Raw genomic sequence first — 17925 nt, 5'->3', positions numbered from 1 at the left:
CATGGCCTGGGAGTGAGGGGAGGAGAGGAATACACAGCCTGCAGCAATTAGGGCATCCTTGTGCTTTTCCATCCCGAGAGTCCTGGTCACCAGCACAGTGGAAAGACTCTTGTGTTAGCAATGGTTGTGTATTGAGAACTCCCTGAAAAATAAGATCTCAGCATCTGCTTCTGCTGCTTCTTGGAAGCCAGGTCCTTTGTTTAGCCAATCTGCAGTGTGGTGCAAGCATTTTTCAATTTTTGGATGGCAAAGTTGATTTGTATTGCTGGTGCTCCATGTAAGTAGGATACAGCTCCAATTTTTTCACTGCAGATAAATTATCTAATGACTTAGTAGTTTTTTCCTGTTGCAAACTCATTTGCAACCTGATGGTGTTTTCAGTGATTGTGCTTGTCTATAATTACTCAACACATTGTTTGTTTGAGCAATTTTCCACCTATGGAAAATCCAGGTGGTTACAGTTTCTGTAGTATAATTGATATTGGATCTCCACTAGCAGGCTGGATTATTTTTATTTTATTAAGTGACAAAAATGAGGGAAATTTTTGCCCTTTGCGGGTTTTTGTATCGGCACATACAAAAGAGCCATTTACCAATTTTTTAACATAAAATTAGATGGTTATTTGTGCACTGCTAATAGTGAAAGCCAAGTGAGCAGCTCAGTAGAGAAGTTGGCAGGTTTCAGTCTCACCTTCAGGTGGGACTTGTTCACCAGCTCCTTCTCCACAAGTTTGGCACCCGCGAAGTTTCTCAGCTGAAAGCTCTCTGAATTTTCCTGCAATCTTCTGCTAATCTGCCTGAGATCACAGGCAATTTCAATAACAATGAAAATGATTCTAATTTCTCCTCCAGGAGTATCTCTGATGAATGCTGTCCCAGTTCCTTTTTTATTTCTCTCCCCTGGTTTATGACTTCCCACCTCAGCCATAATGCGGAAGCCATTTTTGCCTCCGAATTTATTCATTGGGTCTTTTCAAACTTTCTTCCCTTCCTTGCTTCCTGCCAATAAATTCCGTACCTGAAACCGTAGCTACAGAGATAATTTCCCTCAGAATTGCCATTGTCCTTAGCATCATTAAAAGTTACAGCTCCTCCTAAGATGTAAGTGCCCAGTTTGACAGACATCACTCTGCGTTGCTCTGCTTTTCCTGCTGTTCTGTCTGCATTGAGCAGGATGCCATCAGTCCAGCCTGTCTGAGGGAAGAGGCTGAGTGGCATTATCTCTGTGAGTCTCTTGAAAACTTAAAGAGGGAGGGATTGACAGCAGTGATGGTTTTCAGTTTTCCTTTCCTTGGAGCCCAGCACTTGCAGGGGATGGGACACATCCAGATGTGCAGGCAGGATGTGCATGTGGATACAGCTCGTGGATCTGAATCTATGGCAGGGTGTGCAGAAGAGCCAGGTGAGAACCATTGCATCCCAAACCACCTTGGCATCAGCAGAAATGCACTTCCTTTTTAAGGGGTTGTCACTTCTTCTAATGTGTTCTCAAAGCATTTCAACTCTATATTCAGTAAAACTGCCATGAAAAGCATTTTTTCCTTTTGCAGTATCACCTAGAAGAGGAACACCCTTAACACACCACGTCCTTTTTGGTGTTTGAAGGAGCTGGGAGCTGAAATACCTGGGTTTGGTTTGCAGTGGTACCAAGAGTCCCAGTATCTCCTCTGCCTTTGCTCTGATGGGGCGGCTCCTTGGGTTTCCCCAGAGCTCAGAAAACAAGTCCTGGCTTCGTTTTGTGCTTAAACCCCTCTTTGTGTTCCAGTCAGCCAAGCAGTCATTCTGGGCATGTTGTAAATTCACCTCTTTGACTCTGAAGAACACCACAGGCCCCAATAATAGGTATACTCAATTCAGGGAAATACTTGGATTGTCTCCCAGTGACTTGGACAGCCCCTGCATGATGATCAGTGGGTGCACTGTAATGGGGTTAGATGGTTGTAAACACTTCTTTGCTCCCCAAAGAAAAGTCAAGTATTCCTGCTGCAGTAGCTGTGAAGTCTGTATAGCTCTGGACCTGCCTGGTAGGAGCTGGGGACGGGCTGTTGTGTGTCAGGCAGCAGCAGAACGAGCTCCTTGTGCTTCATGGGACCTTGTCAGTGAGATGAAGCCTTCAGGATGGGATGTGGGGACATCCTTGAACAAAAACTCTCTTCAGGCTCAGCTGTAGGAGAGCAGCACGATAAATCCTAATATCTGGATCTCAGGCTTTGAGCAGCCTGGCTCCAGCAAAGATGTGAATCCTCTTCCATGAGGCTGAAAACCCAGCACAGTTCAAGGCCTTTTCTTGGAAAATTGAGGAGAGGTCTGAAGTGTTAGGAAATGGCTGTGGAGGAGCTAGCATCTAAATTCATGGAGTGGAAGGTCTCCAGGAGTAACAGGTCTCTGTGCAGTTTTAATGACACAAGATCCACTGGCTCTTGAAATACTCAGGTGCCAAATAGCACTTTAGTCTTGGAAGGCTGCTTGGAAAATCAGCAGCATTTTCCCAGCTCCTGGAGGGGTATGAGCCTCAAACCCCAAGTCTGAGCAAAGCCATTCTTCCAAGCTGGAAGAATCCCAGCTGATCACAGGGAACTGCAGCCTTAAAACTTGGTCTGAGACATCTCCTGAGTGGAAGCCAGTTAGTCTGGTGAGTGTGGCAGCAGAGCAAAAAGTGAGGAAAATGGCTTCTTATTGACTGACAAGAAAAACAGGTGAACAAAAAGTATCAGTCAGATGTCATCTTCAGGGTTTTTAGCTTGTTCTAGGTAAATCACTCCCTCTCCACCTCTCCAGAGTTGTTGGTGTAGAAGCAGTTAAGAGTGATTGACGAGCAGACATAAAGACAGAGAAATCCTGATTGTGGGCAGGCAAGAGGAGAGCTGAAAAGTGATGTTTCATAGATACAGATATGCTTCCTGCATTCCCTCAGGGAGAATATTCCCCACTTGGTGGTGATGTAGGAAAGCCTTTCCCATTTTTGGGGCAGCAGAGGGGTGGCTTAGGTGCTATAGATATGGCCAAGATATGAGCTAAGGGAGAAATACAGAGATGAGGTTCAGTAAGTACTTGCAACAAGAGAATTCCTATGACTGAATGGGATGACTGAGGTGCTTCTTGCAAGATCTTGCCTAAAATCTGGAAGTTTTGTGTGTCAGTTATTGGTGTGGTTGTACCAGCTGCTGTGGGCTAAAAAAAGTTCGATTCAGATCTCTTCAGCTGTAGAAAAGGATAAAAGAGTAGATTCAAACATTCTGAGTTCTGAATTCAGATTTCTGTTTTCCCCACCTCTCCCTTAGGTTTGAGAATGATCAGTTTTGTAGGCTATTGCCTAAAGAATTGTTTGAGCATGTGACCTCTCTGGCTGTCCACCAGTCCTTTTAGAGGACTTGAGGCCTGCTCACAAAGTAGACCTCTCAGAGGTATGAAATTTCTGTGGGTTTTTGAAACCTTGTAGCTGGCAAAAGAAGGACCCACATGATGCCCAGCCCTGTAAGAGAGGAGTAGCTGGATGATGGCTAGCAGTCGTAATTCCTACGTGTGCTGGCATTTGCTTCTAAAATGAGGGTAAAATGAGCAGTGGGCAGCTGGTGTGTATGGGTGTGAGAGTGAAGATCAGGAGGTGGGGCACCCATATCTTGTTTGGTTTCCCAATTTCCCCTGCTCAGGGTGTATCTTGTTTTTCATTCCGTGTACTTTGCTGCCTTTTTCATGTGTTTGTTTATGTCATTTATCAAGTTTATCATTATGTGCTCACGCACATAAAATCTTTATTAGCCGTGTGTATTTTCTATTCTCTGTTCTAATTTTCCTTCCTTCTCGCATTGTTAACAAACTCTGCTGATTGCAGATGTTTCCCATTTGACAGCACCTGAGACTCAGGTTTTCCAGCCACACAACAGGAGGAGTGCTGGCTCCTTCCTCCAGCCATCCTGAGGTGTGTGATGGGACAATCCCACACAGAAGCAGGGGCTGAACTGGGCTCACAGCCAAACCTGGGCTCACAGTCCTCCTTGAGATCAGTAGAACAGAACCAGAAACTGGGCTGTGATCTCAGGGGTGGTCATGGATGGGTTGTGCTGCTCTGTCTTTCTGAAGAAGAGGGGGATTAGGATCAGTGCAGAGACTGAGAAGGTCTCTTGTGCCTTGTGTCCCATTTCAGCTGCTGTTAAAAGCTCTTGAATGTGAGTAGATGTTGGCCACATCTTTCCACCAGCTTGGCTTGACTTGGCCCTAGGCTGACAACAACATCGAGAATATATCACTCCACTGGCTCTCGGGGTCACTGCTCTCACCCCATTACAAGTGGAGATGGGGTAAAAAGAATTTCAGTGCTCTGCACTGCTTTGGCCAAGTCAAACTGTTCTACTGACTGATACCTTCTACAGAAGGGCCCAGTTTGCTCCGGACAGAGCCATTTCTGAAATCACACTGAGCAATGCAGGACCATGGAGCGGTGCAGATGTGTATCCGTGTTGTGGCTGGGCATTGTGAGCACCCTTTTGGGCAGTGGTCAGAAGAGTGTTTTTTCACCTAATAAATCCTTCCCTAGAGAGTTTTCTAAGAGATTATTCTGCCTTGGACGTGGCAGTGAATAAATCACCACTTTTTGTGATCCTGCAATCTTAACACTCTTTCCAGAATATCAGTTTAAGGGGCACAGATAAAGCACTTGCACTGTCCATGTGGGACAGTGTCCTCTCTCCTTCCTACTCCAGAAAACCCCCTGGCTTTTTATAATGTCCTTCTTCGGCAGGGGTGAGAGTTTCTTTTCTGGAACTGTTGTTGTTTGAACTTCAGTGGCTACAAAATTGTAAACCACCCCTCTTTTGTGGGGGATAAATCTTTAAATCGGGAAACAAAACTTCAGGACATCTGCTGCTGGTTCCCTGTTCCTCACTGGTTCCCAGTCTGCCATTTTGCTGCCTGGTCTTCCTGCTGCCTGTACCAATAGATAGAGGACTTTTGGGCCAGTGTCCCAGGATTGTTCCACAAGAAGGGCAGCACCAGGGAAAGTAATAACTTGGATGCAGAGCCTGCAGAGGAAAGTTTCAAAATGCTCCATCAGTGTGCCTGGGGCAAAGTTCTTCCTGAATGGGCAGGGATGTGCAGACTGGATCCCAAGGCACATCCCATGGGCTCTCATACACAGGTGGACAGGAGGGCTGGAGTCCCCCGTGGCAAGTGGCACTGCCAAGTGACCAAAGTGGTCAGATAGAGGAAGATCTTGGTGACAACACCAAGTGGCTTGACCTTAGTACAGCGGGGTGAAGGAGGTGGCAGGGAAAGGTCTGGTTCATGCCAAAGCAGCCCTTTCATTGGGTGGCTGCTCACTCTGTGTTCTGCCAGGGTGTGCTTTCCTCCTCTAATTGCGTGCAGCTCTTCCCGCTTGGGAAGCTGCTCCCAGCATCAGGCAACATCCTGCTTTATTACAGTGTCATTTTCAGGCTGCACCACCAGGGCTGAGGAGGAAGATGTGTATGTCATGTCTCATTTGCTCAGCAGAGTCGTTCAGGGGCAGCTTCCCCTTGTGCTGATCCTCTTTGAGCCGTGGCTTGGGCTGCAGCCCTGGAAAAGCATCACGGATTTCTCAGCACTGGAGTAGTGAGGATGGGTACAAGCCCTGGAGGAGACGTCAGTGACAGCTTCCACAAATCATGAGATCTAGTTCTACTGCTCCTTATAATTAGTGATTAAAATGAGTAAAAACAAAGCAGCAATTTTCTTATTGATCCCTCAGCAAATAGCTCTGTCTGTTTTCTTCTGTATTGTTTCTTCTTATTAAATAGCCTTGAATAAGAAATGTCAGTCAAATGAACTTAGATTCCTGATGCTTCAGACAGAAATCAAAGTGGGATTGAAAGAGGAACAATAATTAGAGAGAGGAATTCCACCTCCACACACTTCTTCCCTTGCTCAAGGAGTGCTGATTTTATCTAAATTGCCAAAGCCGTGAGCAAATGAGAGGTGATGGGAATTATAGACTGCAGATGCTGAGACAAAGCAAGGGAAGCTTTAATTAGTGCATTTTAAGGTAGAAATGAATTTCCTGGGAATAAATTATTTGACTCAAGACACATGGTGCTTCTTAGAGGTGAATTGAAGAGCTTTTTACATGCCAGAAACAGGGCTCACAGGTTGTGTGTCTTGCAGAAATGAGTGACCTATCACTGTGGTCTGAAATACATCAGGATGAATCTTTCTTTCTTTGCATGCCACTTCATTTTTTTAATATTGAGGAACATTTTTTAATATGGAGGAATTCCCACAGCTGCAGATTCACATAAAGCAGATTTTTTTCCCAATACCCATATTTACTCGTTGAAATGTTAGTGATGGATGCTGAGAAACTGGGAGTTACATATCGAACCTGCTGGTACTGAAAGGGAGTTCTTTTCCTTTCCATTCTCCTCTTGTTCTCCTTCCTTAGCTCTGTTGCTGTTCTTTCATGGCACTTATGCTTTCCATAAGTCACTGGGAGCCTTAGAACACTGACTTTTCTATGTTTTCAGCAGATTTTCACAGCTTTTTAAAGGTTGAGACAGTAACAACTCTGTGCAGTTTGGAGGTGGGTAGAGCTTCCTGGCCGAGTTGATGGTGCTGAAACAAAACCATTTAGCTGGGCGCTTTAATCCTGAGTTCCCTGACTCAGCAGAATCACACAGTCTCCTAATTATTCACGTGTTTTATGTGAGCCTGTTGCTCACAAACCTTGTTGAAGCAAGCAGGAGAGGGGCCAGGCTGAGATCTCATGGTTGTGTTACGGGTGACAGACCCCTGATGCAGATGCTGCACAAACACAGAATGAAATGGGTTTGCCCCTCCAAGAGCAACCCTGTTCTCCTCTGCCCTGAAAAGTGGGAATGAAACCAGGCCAGGAGGCTGGGGGATGGACAGGCCATCCCAGCAGCACCTTTCCAACAGCTGGGGAGGGCTGGCAGTGAGAAATGAGTACGGCCTGGAAAATCAGCCTGTCCTCCACCACTCATGACCTTCCACAAATCCTGCTCCTCCTCTGGCCACACGTGTTAGAGAAAACAGATGGGCAGGGCAGGGTACAACCCAGAGGCTTCAGCTCAGGTTTTTTTGGCAAAGGGACCCAAAGTCCTAGAAGACTCTGTGTGGGAAAACAAGGCTGATGCTGGCTGGTTTTTCTGATGTTGTGGTTGCCCCTTCCCGCTGTCGCTTTTTGGTGCCAGAGGTTACCTTGTATCACCCGTGATGAATGGCTCAGCCAGGGGTATGGAACGCTGATGTGTTTGTCTTGTGGCAAGACGGGAATGTTGCAAACTTGTGAGCTGCGGGAGGCCACGGGCTAATTTGAGATTTGTTCCTAGCCCTCGCCATGCGAATGGTGTCGCTGCGAGCCCAGCAATGAAGTTCACTGTGTTGTAGCAGACTGCGCAGTCCCCGAGTGTGTCAACCCGGTCTATGAGCCAGAGCAGTGTTGTCCTGTCTGCAAAAATGGTAAGAAAGAACCGTGTTGGCTTTAACAGAGATGTAAAGGAAACATTTGATTGAAATGCTGTTGCTGAGGTTTGCTGCCATCCGCACGGGCCGGCGCTGGGGCTGGTCCTGCTCCTGCTGCTTCAGTTATGGGGTGAAAATCGAAGCTGCCCTCCCTGGCCTGTGCCTTCTCCTTGAAGGAATGGCTGGAGCAACAATCCTTGACAAAGGTTTTCTGGGATTGACTCCTGATATCAGTGATTGTTGTTTCATGTCTTTGGGGATTTTTTTGCTCAAAATTAGTCTAACAGAGAATCAAATACATGAGAAAAGAGAGGGTCTTTGTCCCTGCATTAAGAAACCAATGGTTATTATCTCAGGCCAAGGGAAAACTCCTCAAAATCAATGGCAGAACTTTTCCTGTGGCCAGCAAGAGACCCACCAAGCCCAGAACATGGTGAGTTGTGTGCTGGAGTCTGTGTGTAGCATTGGCTCTGATTGTCCTGCTGAGGTCATTTAATGAATTAGAGTCTGATTCATCAATACTTTCAAGAAATGTTTTGGAATGACTGAAAGTAGCTCTTTGGAAAACAAATCTGTTTCCAGAAAGGTCTCCCCAGTCTTGTGCCACATACATCTCTGAAAAAGCACCTTGCTCCTAATGTAGATGTGAAGACAGATTAAAAGGTAAGGCAGCTGCACATAAACCTTTTCACAGCTTTCTAAACATGTAAGAAATGGCTGCTTGAATTCATCTCCTTGTGTTTAGAATTCACTATCCGTGTATATTTGCTCTTACATACATCACCGCTGCTGGATAAGAGTAATGGTTGCTTTTGTACCTAAATGAAAATGTTGGTAAAGAAATAACATTTTCAACACATTTTCTGCTCTGTAAGACAGAGCAAAGGCAAAGAGTTGGAAATGTGAAATACTTTTACTGAAGGAACTTGAAAAATTAAAAAGTGTTCAGAAAATTATGCCATAAATATTACTTGAAATCCTGAGGTTTGTATCTGTATTTTTGTTCAAAAATATTTTGTCAGATTTTCCTTGTTTTGTGTTTCTGTTGGAAAGCAGAAAATGTTCATGGGAAATCTCACTGATTTGTTTTCTTGCCGAAGTTCAGAGGAGAGGTTTGTCACCCAGCTCTGTGCACGCCTTTGTGCAGAGCTGTGTTTGGGTGTGTGTTTCCCATCACTCTCACCAAAATTGGTGTCCTGGCTTGGTGACTCAGGGTCTGGCTGTCCCCAGGCCAGACCCATTCCCACCCCAAAAAACACCTCTGGAGCATGGGTGGGCTCTGTGTTCCCGTCACCATCCCAGATCCCTCATTTACAGTGGCAGCACATCCCATCCAGTCTGTGATCCATCATGAATCCAGCCTGTGATTCCAACCCTCCCTGAGCCTTCCCAGGAGGGCAGGCCCACAGGGGCCAAACACAGGCCCAGGAGCTGCTGGATGCCCTCCCAACCCTTCACCACCATGACCATCTCCCCCAGGAACCACACTCCCCCTTTGGGGGTGGTGACTTCCTGTGTCGCAGTCCTGACCCCCCCGGTGACCAGGGATGAGAAGCATCTTTCTTCCCAGAACAGAGTGCCCAAAACACCAGGGTGAAAGGGAAAGAGCAGCTCCTGCTGGTGGGACAAGGACAGGAGGACAGGAGGAAGATCAGCTGCGTGCTGAACGGACTGTGGGACACAGTGGAGTGATTGGAACCCTCACAGAGAAACCAGGAAGCTTCGCCAATGTTTTTACCAAATCTCTCCACTCCTCTCTTTGCTCATCAGTGGGGATACACATAAAGCTCCACATCTGAAACCTGTTTTAGGCAGGGATGTATTTCTCCCCATCCCCCTCAGAGCAGCCTGGGTGCCTTGGGGATCCTGGTTTCTGGGGCTTGCAGCACAGCTCAGCCAGTGGAGGGCCGTGGCTGTTCCTTGGGATGGAGGAGCATGTCTGGGGGGGAACTGAACCCCCCTGGGGTCCCAGCCTGGCTGTAGCGATGGAGACCCCTCAGCTGGAAGGGCTTTGTGCTCCTCCTGCTGCTGCTGGGGCTCACTGGCAGCTCTGACTGTCCCAAATGTAATGGAGTAATCCCACAATGACAGAAGTTAGCAGGCGCCACGGCAGTCCCTGTGTGTGGGGAATCTGACAATCAGAGTTTGTTACTGCTCTTGGACGTGGCTGAGTGGGGCACACACCGTTCACCTCTGTCTCACAGTTTGGGAGATTCGAGTGGAAGCAGCAGCCACTCCTGTGTCTCTTCCCATCTGAATCCCTCTGACACATCCTAATGGATGAGGAGCGCTGTGTTTTCAGCTCTGTGTTCATCTTGAGACCAAAATTTTGTCTTTCAGCTCTCTGCTTCAGCCAGTTAAAGCTCAGTTTCACAAACGCATGAAGATAACACAAGCTGACAGACCCTCTTAAATGACTGAAACACCCCTTTTTAAATGTATTTGTTTTTTTCCTTCTATTCAGTAGCTTTTGTTTTCTGCCAAAGTGGTGAAGACACAGTGCCATGTTCTGATGTGATGAAAAGATTTTAGTCCCTGTGGTCATCGTTTCAGGCTGACAAATAGAATAGCTCAAGAGATACAATTGTTGGGGGGAATAATCTCTGTGGTGCAAATCCTCAATTCAAAAGCTGCCCCTTGAAATTTTGGTAAGGCAAATCCTCATTTTGGATAAAACACAGCCCTGCATCATTTGCTGCACTCTGCTAGGAGCATGGCTTGCCTGCTCATTTATCTGCTGCTGCTGTTAATGAGAGAATAATTCTCTTTCCATACAGTCAGGTAGATTTTCATAACCTTATTAACTATGTCCTGCCAAGGTGGTTTCAGTGATTCAGTGGGCACTGGCACAGGCTGACACAGAAGGTGTGACTGCCCTGTCCCAGGAAGTGTCCCAGGCCAGGCTGGACAGGGCTTGGAGCAGCCTGGGATAGTGGAAGGTGTCCCTGCCTATGGCAGGGGCTGGAAGGGGATGATCTTTAAGATCCCTTCCAACCCTAACCAGTCTGGAATTCTGTGATTCTGTGATAATGCAAAAATCTGTTGATTCTCACATTCCTGGCCTGAAGATTCCTAGAAAGCCGATACTGATTTCTCTCCCACCATTTAAGACCAGTCTCAACAAATGTCTTTGGAGATTTGTCCCCTCTTGGCCAAAGAAATGAAATTGTTATCTCGTGCCTCACTAACCACAGCAGCTCATTCCAGGCTGGCTGTTCCTGGCAAGGAATGCCACATTCCACACAGAGCACACAGACTTCACTGGGAGGCTCAGATTTGGGGTGAGGCAGGCAGAGGACGTTTTCTCCTTCGTGTCCTATCATCCAATTTGTCAGAGTGGATTTTAAGGGCGATGGCTTCAGGTGCTGTGCAGCATTTCTGTCACAGAGATGAAAGGTCACTGGATTTCACGTTTCCTGGTAGTGACAGACCACAGAATTGTGGCCCCGAGTTGTTATTTCCAGTCCCTGTGACTTCTGCAGACAAAAGTGTGTCACTGCTGTTAACTCTCTCCTCTGCGGGATCTCCGAGTGGCCTGTCACTGTGAGAGCCCAGCTCACGGTGCCACCATCGCTGTCCCTCCTGCCCCAGGTCCTGCTGCAGCTCTGGGGGAACATCCACCCACTCAGCCTGTGCCAGAGCCTTTCCAAGCAAAAATTCCCCGCGAGGTCTGCATGCTCCTGTGGCTGTAGAAATGCCCATGAGGTGTTCCTGGGCCCTGCTCTCCTCACCCTGCGCTCTTCATTCCCAGACCTCTGCTTGTCCCTCCCCATAAGCTCATGCACTGCTGTGGGTGAGCCCTGGTGTGGGTGGGATGTGTGTGTTTTAACTCCTTTTCTGTGCAGCACTTGCAGGTTGCTCTTCCCGTTTCCTCCAGCCCTTTGGGTGCAGGATGCTGGGATGGGGGCCATCCCCATGTATCATCCCTCACATCACCCCATCTGGTTTAATCTGTGATCCAGATTAAATTGGTTCCTCTGCTTTGCCAGCTCCAAGCAACTCTCACCTACTGCACAAAGGGAGGAATTCCCTGTGTTTCATTTCCTTGAGGGATGAACAAAACACAGTATAAATTTTTGGATCTGAGTCTGTTTTTGCCTCTAATTTAATTTTTGTTGTCACCAATCCTCAACAGAAGAATTTGTTACCCAACAGGCCAGATAAAAGCTAACATGTCCACAATGAAATATTTCCTGGCAAGTGTGCTTACTCAGCCTGGGCTTCTGGAGACATTCGTGATGGAATGCTGGGCAGGAAGACATTTCATAGATAATCTGTCACTGAGTCTTTAATTAAAGTTTTAAATTATCACAGTTGATACAGATTTCCAAGTAAAGAGGCTGATCCTGCCATCCACACACAAGTAAAAGATCCCTTTGACCTTCAACAGATTTTACATTGGTATGTCTTATAGCATGTCTTCAGGCAAAGCTCTTGTGGGTATTTGTTATAATGTGCCATAAATATTAATAAATCCCTACAAAAGTCTTCATATTTGAGAGCATGAGCACAAAAGTGAGTAAATAATAATTTATTTCCGTGCATATAAACCCACATTTTACCTAAGCTTCTCTCTTAATTCACTGAAATATAAACTCACTGCTCATTATTCCTCTGTTGGAGTTAATTTGAAATAAGCATTCTGCACCCCAGCCTGATCCTGCTGTAATGCAGCGTGTCTTGCTCAGGAACCCCCAAGGATTTTCCCAGCCCGTTGAAGCCTTTCCTTAGGCAAACAAATCTGTGTCCCACGTGTCCCTGAGCGAGCTCTGCGTGTCTCTGTGTAGAACAACACCTGGGGCAGACCTTGGAGGCTGCCCTTTCTTCACAAGAAGTGCATTTTTTCTGCCTGGGAGATGTTTGGGAGCACCGGGGTGTCCCTTTGGAAAAGCTGTGCTGTGGGGCAGTTGGTGTCTGGACAAGGTTTTAATACAGAGTAATCCAGTGCTGGTGCTTTATTGCATAAATGTAGCTTGTTATTTATCTGTAAGATGTGGATCGCTGAAGCTCCAGGTCATTGTTTTGGAAAGCTTCTGCTTCCAACTTGATCAGTGACAAAAAAATCAAGGGAGCATGGAAAAAAATTACTAAAACTTTGAGGGGAAAAAAAAGGGAAGGATTTGGGGACAGGACGTTTTGTCTGCCATTTGGTTATATACAACTGTTGGAGGATAAAGGCGACACAGAAAATGTGGCAAGAGGATAAGAGAAGACTTCATGTTCATTTACTTTGTGGAAAACAGTGATTTGGAGCCATGGGAAGATCCCTTTAAAGAAAAAAAAAAACCAAAACCAACAACTAAATAAAATTCCTCTTCTAATTTATTTCAGAAATTCCTGAAATGGCCAGATTTTAAGATTGCACTTAAGCCCCCTTCAGTCACAGTCTATGCAATGTGCTGGTTGGTTGTGCAGATGCAAGGGAATGTGCCCAGCCAAGGAGAAGAAGTGCTGCCCACGCCGGATCTTGCTGGACTCCACCATCCTCCCGCCAGGTCCTGGCAGCTGAAGGCAGTGGCATAGCACAGCCACGTCACCCTGCATGGTTGTGAATTCCTGATGGCAGCCAGCTTTGGGGGCACTTGGTCACCCCCACGGCCACCACCCCCTTCAGGCGCTAGCCGAGGGGCCACGGGAAGGACTGGATAATGTTCTGTGTGAGGACAGGAGGAGCGTGAGCTGTGGTGCCCTTTTAGCTTGATTAAAGCAGTGATTGATTACCAAAGAGGAAAGAAAGGATAGATTTGAAGGCTGGTAGAAGATCAAGACTGAAAATGAGGAGGTGAATTTGGGCCAGGCAGACACCCACCTGACAGAATACTCCTGGCAGGCACTCACCTGACAGCAGTGCTTCCTTCACTGTTCCTTGAGAAACTAATTTTCAGTGGAGCTCGTCCATCTCATCACTTCAGGCCAAGGGGTAAAGGCGTGTAGACGCTGAACTTGCTGGTGAGAACTACATGAAAGCATCCATCAAGAGCTACATCCTCCGTTGCTTTGGAAATCTCCAGCACCTGGATTATCCAGATGATTAAATGCTCTGCTGACTCACGATTGATCTGCTCCCTGTGGTCACAGCTGTTGGAAGACGCCTCTGTAACAGTGAAAAGCTTTGGAAAAGTTAAAACTTCCCAAATTAGCCATCCTGGTGTTGGACAGCATCAGGGAGAGCTGAGTTGAATCTGCCACCTCGTGAAGCTTCAGAGAAGGTGAGACTGAGAGCGACGAGGGAGAGGAGAAGCCTTTAGAGAACAAAAAAGCCCTGAACTGAGCAGCATTAATGTGATTAAGCCCATCCCACAGCTCAGTGCTCGCACAGAGCCGGGGTGCTGGGCTGTGCAGGGACAGGGATGCTGCTGGAAGAGCTCCATTCCCGGGAGCTGCAGCCCGGAGCCAGCGGAACAGCGGCCCCTGAGCCTGGCGTGGTCACCTGCACGGGGCACTGCTGCTCCCCGAGCCTCTGCGCGCTCTGCCTCTGCCCGGCAAGCCAGACAGGGATAACTCCCCAGTGAAACACGGCAGGAAAAGACTGAAGGCCGGGCAGGAGATGAGAGCTGCTACTCTGGATTTGTACCCCAGGTCCTAACCGTGCTCCCGTGCTTCCATCACAGAGCCACAGTCTGTCCTGCTTACTCTGTGATCCAGAGTTCGATGGATGTGACAGGCACCCTGCAGAGGGGGTCAGCGAGGCTCATGGGGAGCCGTCCGTGGGATGGGGCCAGCTCCAAAGCTCCCTTTCAGCGCACACGGCTCTCAGAGAAGTGGGAAATGTTACCTGCTCTGCATTACTCTTCAAACTCTGAAATATTTATGGAGAAACTTTTGCTCGTAATGATTGTCTCCCCTTGGGGAAGTGTTGCTGAAGTGTGTGTGCACTGGCCTGTGGGAGTGGCAGATCAAGTGTCACTATCATCATGATGGTGTCCTGTAGAAAAGGGATGGGTTAGGGGCTTTGTGGAGGGGAAGAGTTCCTGGATTCCCCTTGGGGAGCCAGGTTCCATTGCAGAACGCAAGGAGCCTGGGCAGTACTGAAATTAAAGCAGGCATCGTGTTGCTATTCCTGATTCTTGATGTGACTTTAAAATACCAGAAGTGACTTTATGACCCAATGACATTGCTGTAAACCATTTTGCTGCAAGAGAAGCTTAAAGCCAAATCCTGTGTCGGTGTCACTTGGTGTAAAACACAGCACTGTTTTCCTCTGATTTACTCCAGCTGAGGATCTGACCTCTGGTACCTCTGGGCGGTTCAGAGGTCATTGCAGGAGGCCGGGGTGTTTTGCACGGTCAGGGTTTCTGAAAGGATCAGAGAGGGTCTGCTTTGGCTGCTCCAGAAGGTTGGGATTGTGAGCATATCTGTACAAGAAGAGTGGCAGACACTGCTTTCATGTATTTCTAATTTGATGAATGTTTAATGCTTCTTTATTGGAGCCTACACATATGTAGAGTAGAGGACTTTAAGAAGGGGTTGACTTATGTCAAATAATTTATGTTTGAGCTGCTCCTTTTACATGAAATACAGACTTTACAGAGCAAAGAGACTGTAATGAAGACATGAATTAAAGATTAGAGCTAAGCAAGTCTGGGAACACTTAGAATTAAGAAAGACGCAAGTTTTCTCCTCCTGCTTCCTTTCCTTCCCTCCACGTTTCCTACACCTCCATCCCCTCTCCTTGGGCAGGGTGCTGCATTTCAGGGCAGCCTTCTGTCCCTCCCACGCAGGCACAGCTCTGTGAAGGCCAGCAGGACAGTAATCTCAGCCTGGCTCACCCAGCACTTTGGCTGGAGAGACTAGAAAGTGGGTTGAAGGTGTGTTTTCCTTCACATTTCTCCCTGATTTGCTGGTGAAGTGCATCACCGTGGCAGAACAACAATAAGTGCAGTTTTGGTGGAGCCGCTTGCCAGGGGAACCCTCGGTTTGGTGCAGCACAGCCAGGTGAGGGTGCAAGGACACCGCGTGTGGGTGGCAGTGGCACTGCTGTGTGACGGGGGGGAGCTGTGCTGCCTGTGGGAGGCTCCTGTAGCACGGGGAGAGGCTGGGACAGTGCCAGCCATCCCATAACTAACCCCGTGTTGTGCAGAGGGCTGTGCTGTCCTCAGACATCATTTCCTCCCACCCCTTGGCCCACCCCCTTACTCTCACCTTCTCCGTGCTCTGGCTCTGAAGGTGCCTTCAGCCGTCCGTGCAGGGCAGCAGGCCCAGCACCAGGGCACTGCTGCTGCACCACGAGGCTGCCCGTGGCTCAATCCCTGCAGCAGAAGCTGCAAAAGAGCTTGGCTGCCACCGGGGCTCCTTTCTTGCGCTCCTTGCCTGTGTTTTGAAAACCCTTCTGCAGTGTTGATCTGAATTACTGCCCAAGACTGAAGAGCTCAGGCCTGGTCATGAGCAGATAAAAGCCTGGTGGGAACGAGGAGAGGGTGTTGCTTTCTTTGCTGTGCCTGGGGGTTGGCCTGGGTCAGTTCTTTGCAGCTCTGGCCGTGCTGATGAAGCTCAAGGAAAGAGGAGTCACCCATGGGACCCTATCAGCACTTTGTAATGCAGGTGAACTCCAGGACGTCCATCTTCCACTTGTACCAGCTTCTAAAATCATAATCCCCTCAAGGAATTCACCGAGGAGTCCAAAGAGAAATGAGCCATTACGGACCAGTACCACAACTGATGCAAACTGGTGTAACTCATTTTACATCAACCGAGCTGCAGTCTGTCCTGGTTACAAATGTTTTGTGCCAGGTAGTGCTGGCAGGGAAGCAGTTTGTTAGAATAAATGGAGCAGGAGCTGATGCTCCAAACAGCGGAGTGCTGGTGTCCTGCTCAGGGATCTGTGGGGAGCAGTGGGTCTGTGTGAAGATGAGAACACAAAGTTCTCCTCACGCTGTCAAAGTTCTGACTTTTTTCACTGCAGCTGCCTGAAAGTATTTGAAGGAGATGGGAACATGTTGGTCAGAAAATGCTGACTCACTGAAAGCTCCCTGGCAAAAGGGCCAATTACAGCAAACTTGCTGTTAGTACGTTCGAAAGGTTTGGGAAAAAAAACTGTAAGTGATGAGATGCCCCATTTAATGCTTTCAGAACAAACTCCCTCAGATCTGGGAGGATAAAGGGGGTGGCATGGTTTTAGATGTAGATCTTTATTTTATACTTTGAAATGTTTCAGTGGGGAAGACAGAAATGAAGAGGCTTTTTGCCCTATTGATTATTTCAGACAGGCTGCTCTGATTTTTACTGAAAGCAGAAAGTGTTTGCACCTTTGACTTTCCCTCCCAGGTGAGCGGGAGAGGAATAGGAGAAACAGCTGTGATTGTGATGGGAAATGTCCTTCTGCTTGGCTCTCACCTGGGGAAGTGACCAGGTCCAGAATTGATGGAAGGTGACAAGGAAAATGGAAAGGGACTGTTTACAAAGGGCTGGAGTGACAGGACAAGGAGGAATGGCTTCACACGGATAGAGAGTTGGTTTAGACATTTGGAAGAAACTCTTCCCTGTGAGGGTGGGGAGGCACAGAGAAGCTGTGGCTGCCCCATCCCTGGAGCTCTCACCATGGACAGGGAGGGCTACAACATGCAGGCAGTGACTGATCGTTCCTAACACCCACCCGTGCTACGAGGAAAGAGGCAAGAGGGAATTCCTGTTACTTTTCAAGCTGTGCCAAACAAAAAGGAAATGTATTATTACAGGCAACGTCAAACTGCAATTATTAAATTGTGAATTAAATGGGAAACTGTGATAAAAAATGAAAACCTGCCCACGATAGTAACAATTAGATATATTTGCTGTGTTTTGTACAGAAACCACTTTCTGCCCCTCTCTCATTCATCCTGACAGCTCCACAGTGGTTTCACATGCGAAAAAAATAGTCAGAGCCAGTTCCTGTGCCTGTGTGAGCCCCTCCTTGGACAGTTTCACCCAGACCTGAGACACAGCCCTGCCCAAACGCTTATCTGGGTTTCCTGGTCGGATCAACCCCTGCAATAAAGGTGCCTACTTTTATTTACAGATTTAGCCTAATTCATATCTCTGGATCTAAAGGCTACAGGAGAGCTGCTGAGAGAGGAGTGGCCTCCACAGAAGGCAGTACAAGCCGCCAGCAAAAAACACCCAGGACTTTCCTTGCTCCTCTTAAAGATCATCCAGTCCCATCCCCTGCCATGGGCCACGTTGCTGCTCTGACTTAGGGCAGGCAGGCAGCCCCGTGTCAGGGGTGACATTCTCCTTCTTTTAGTGTCTCCAGTTCAATCCATGCCAGACGTGTGTTTGTGCCCCTCATGTCATCCTGCCCCCTAATGTTTCACAAGACCTGTCCTAATTTTTCTCCAAAAATTTGCCAGCTGAGAAATAAAGAAAGACAAGAGAGTTTATTCCCTGAGCTTGGCAATCCCTTCATGGCCCGGGAAGGAAGGATGCAAAGTAAGGGTCATGGAGGAGATCTGTCTCAGGCACTGGGGCAGTGCTGTCTTCAGAACAAGCATTTCTGTG

At 47.6% G+C, this 17925-nt stretch overlaps 1 protein-coding gene across 3 annotated transcripts in view; it reads left to right on the top strand.

The window, feature by feature from the left end:
* The window catches only part of VWC2L (von Willebrand factor C domain containing 2 like), a 41061-nt gene that overhangs the window by 11120 nt on the left and 12016 nt on the right, over nucleotides 1–17925 (top strand). The window contains exons 3-4 of one of the 3 annotated variants that reach the window (XM_063400101.1): nucleotides 7320–7449; nucleotides 12784–14608. The exons of 1 other annotated variant lie outside the window; for it this stretch is intronic. In XM_063400101.1, the coding sequence (XP_063256171.1) occupies nucleotides 7320–7449; nucleotides 12784–12809 (156 nt within the window). In that variant the 3' untranslated portion in view covers nucleotides 12810–14608. Of the gene's footprint in view, nucleotides 1–7319; nucleotides 7450–12783; nucleotides 14609–17925 lie in introns of those variants that run through there. One more of the 3 variants, XM_063400100.1, reaches the window with a different exon arrangement.

Source organism: Prinia subflava, chromosome 6, assembly GCF_021018805.1.
Source record: "Prinia subflava isolate CZ2003 ecotype Zambia chromosome 6, Cam_Psub_1.2, whole genome shotgun sequence".
NCBI lineage: Eukaryota > Metazoa > Chordata > Aves > Passeriformes > Cisticolidae > Prinia > Prinia subflava.
The sequence above is the reverse complement of the archived record's forward strand: the minus strand, read 5'-3'. Positions and strand labels throughout refer to the sequence as shown.